The 2,595-nt window shown below is 50.1% G+C and overlaps 1 protein-coding gene across 4 annotated transcripts in view; it reads right to left on the bottom strand.

Moving 5' to 3' along the window:
* Positions 1–995: 995 nt before the first annotated feature.
* LOC104401569 (muscleblind-like protein 3) overlaps positions 996–2,595 on the bottom strand; it is a 46,343-nt gene continuing 44,743 nt past the window's right edge. For 3 of the 4 annotated variants that reach the window (XM_010009180.1, XM_010009179.1, XM_010009178.1), the window contains 2 exons: positions 2,458–2,552; positions 996–1,052 (listed from right to left, as the gene is read on the bottom strand). In XM_010009180.1, the coding sequence (XP_010007482.1) occupies positions 996–1,052; positions 2,458–2,552 (152 nt within the window). The remainder of the gene's footprint in view (positions 1,053–2,457; positions 2,553–2,595) is intronic. The other variant, XM_010009181.1, reaches the window with a different exon arrangement.

Below are 2,595 nucleotides of genomic sequence, written 5' to 3' on the forward strand. Positions count from 1 at the left end.
TCGACTGCTAAAGATACCATTAGAGAACTGCTTGCCAAATTAACTGCCATCATGTAAGTACTTGCCTGTTATACATGACCTAAGGAAGAAATGGGTTGTAGATCTGTGTATACTAAGTGGCCTGCACTGGGAAATTCTGGGGACCTCTTGTTGAATTGGTTGAACTGCTCTTTACTCTCATGGAGTGAAAAAAAATCCAGTGATGAACTGAAACCCCCAAGGGATTTTCTCTCATGAACATCAGTGAACGCTCACAAAGAAAAGCAATGGAAAAATGACACTGCTGCAATGGCTGTGAAATAATACTCTGTAAGTCAGGGAAAAGGACAAACTCCTCCACCATTCCCACTCAGGGAAAACGAGCAGATGAGGGAAGCCCAGGATCTGCAGGTAGGGTGAAGGTTATGTTGCTTGTGGCACTCATCCTGGTCTTAACCACACACAAGGACCTCTGAAAAAACCCACCATGAGCCAGGCCCCCACCGCAGCTGAGCAGCAGCAGATCTCTGCTCAGACTGAGCCAGCCTTGCAGATGCACAGCAGCTGCTGCTGACCCAATCCTGCTTACCCCAGGAAAGGAAACATGCCACCAATAGCAGGAGAGAAGTTACACCTTTTCAGCTGACTCATTACCAGAGCAGTCTTTGCCATCAACAGCACAAATCCCTGAGGCATCTGCAGGCAGCTGGGAGCCATACAGAGCAAGAGTAACCTGTAAACACAGCTTCAGACTCAGGGGGATGCAAGAGGGAGGCTGCCAAAACCTCAAACCAGGTATTTTAGACACAAGGAAACATTGCCTGTTGTAACCCATAGGGCTGGTCCATGTCTGTGCTGCTGCAGCAGCTCAGTTTCTGTTGACCTGGCAGAGTGTGAAGGCACTGGGGTCCCTCTGCCCCAGCCAGCCCCCTGCTTGGGGATGCAGTGCCCTTGGACAAAGCAATCCACCATAAAGAGAAATACCAAAAAGGAACTTACTGTTCTATCGGGAACTTCTACATCTGTGAAACAAACATGCTGCTACTCAGTTCATCTACTGATAACTGGGATATCTACAGCAAAGAAAAAACAAAGAACAGATCACGTTAAAACATTGTCTTGAGATCCGGCTGCTCTTTCTGTCTTCAGTATCAGGTTAGTAAGTACGTCAGTGTCTTACAAAACAGGATCCATTCCCAAGATGTCTTTACTTTGCTTCACGTTAAGTACAACATAGCTGCACTACTACTGATGCCTCGTGCAGTAGGCAGTGACTGTACTGGGATTTTAACTCCATAGACTACACACAAGACAGAAATGCCCTGAAACTATCTGGCTGAACCAGGACCCATACAGCCACAGAGCAACCCTGCACAGGAATTTCTGCTCTCTTCTCACCACCAGTACAAGTAGGAGTAAGACCTGCTCTACCTGAACATAACAACAAAGCAGAGAAAAAGACTAGTGAGCTGTACTGCAAGCAGTAAAACACTGCCTAGGACTTATGCAGGCCAAACTCTGACTGGAAGCCTCGTGCCCTCGCACTAGCAGAAGACTAGAGGATGCCCCCTGAGATACACTACTGATGTTTGGCACGGCTAACAGCCCCTACAGAACAAAGTGACACCCCGTTTTCTTTGCAATAGCTCTAAACCTGAGAGCATGACAAATCAAAAAGCTAAAATTAGCATTGGGGAGGAAAAATAAAAAACCCCAAGTGTTTGAAACGCCTCTGGTCTAACTGGGAGAAGTTGTGGCACACCGAATTGTCAGGAAGCATCACTAGGACGGGTTGTGCATATACAGTTCAGGACTGGTGCGGAAGCAGCCATCACAACTCAGTATCCTCAGAGGAAAGTTTTGGAGAGAATCATGGCTCGGCAGACATGCATGAAATCCTGAACACTTATGACAGTGCTACAACAGCACGTACTGCACATCCACAGGCAGTTCTGCAGGGATGGGTGATGTGCTGCTGGTGTAAATGAGCTTCGGACTTCAGAGCCTCACCCCCAATTTTGGGGTTTTTGGGGTAGTTTTTAGGGTCCAATCTTGCGCTTGGGGAAGGCCACTTTGTGTTTCCACTTCCACTTTCCAGCCAGGACAGGACATGCCAAAATACCACAGGGAAGGATGCTCAGGGTGGTATTTCTGCTTGAGACTGAAAGCAGAAGCGCTGCAGGTCTTGTGCGACCAACTTGGCAGTTTTGCAGCCTGGTTTTCGGGAGCCGGGGTGAGGTGTGTGCTTGGTTTTGGAGAAGCATCTCCAACCCTGCCCATCGCCCATCCCTACTGCGGCCCACGGCAGGCGCGGCCGGTGCCCCCTCACCGATCCCCTCTCACACAAACACACACACACACTCACACACACACCCGAGCCTGCGCCGAGCCGGGCGCTCCGGACCCCGCACAGGATCCGGCCCTCGCCCGGTCCTCGAGATCTGAACACGTGAAAGAAAGCCATTGAAAGGGCCAAACCTGATTGGCGGTAGCTGTTGCAGCGAAGGGGACGCTGGTGGCAGGAGTTGTTGCTGCAGACACAGTGGTGGGCGTAGCACCGTGCATCATGGGCACTTTCGGAGGGGAACCATGGAAGCGACATACGGGAGGGTGGAG

Source organism: Nestor notabilis, unplaced genomic scaffold, assembly GCF_000696875.1.
Source record: "Nestor notabilis isolate BGI_N333 unplaced genomic scaffold, ASM69687v1 scaffold23582, whole genome shotgun sequence".
In the NCBI taxonomy this organism is placed as follows: Eukaryota; Metazoa; Chordata; class Aves; order Psittaciformes; family Psittacidae; genus Nestor; species Nestor notabilis.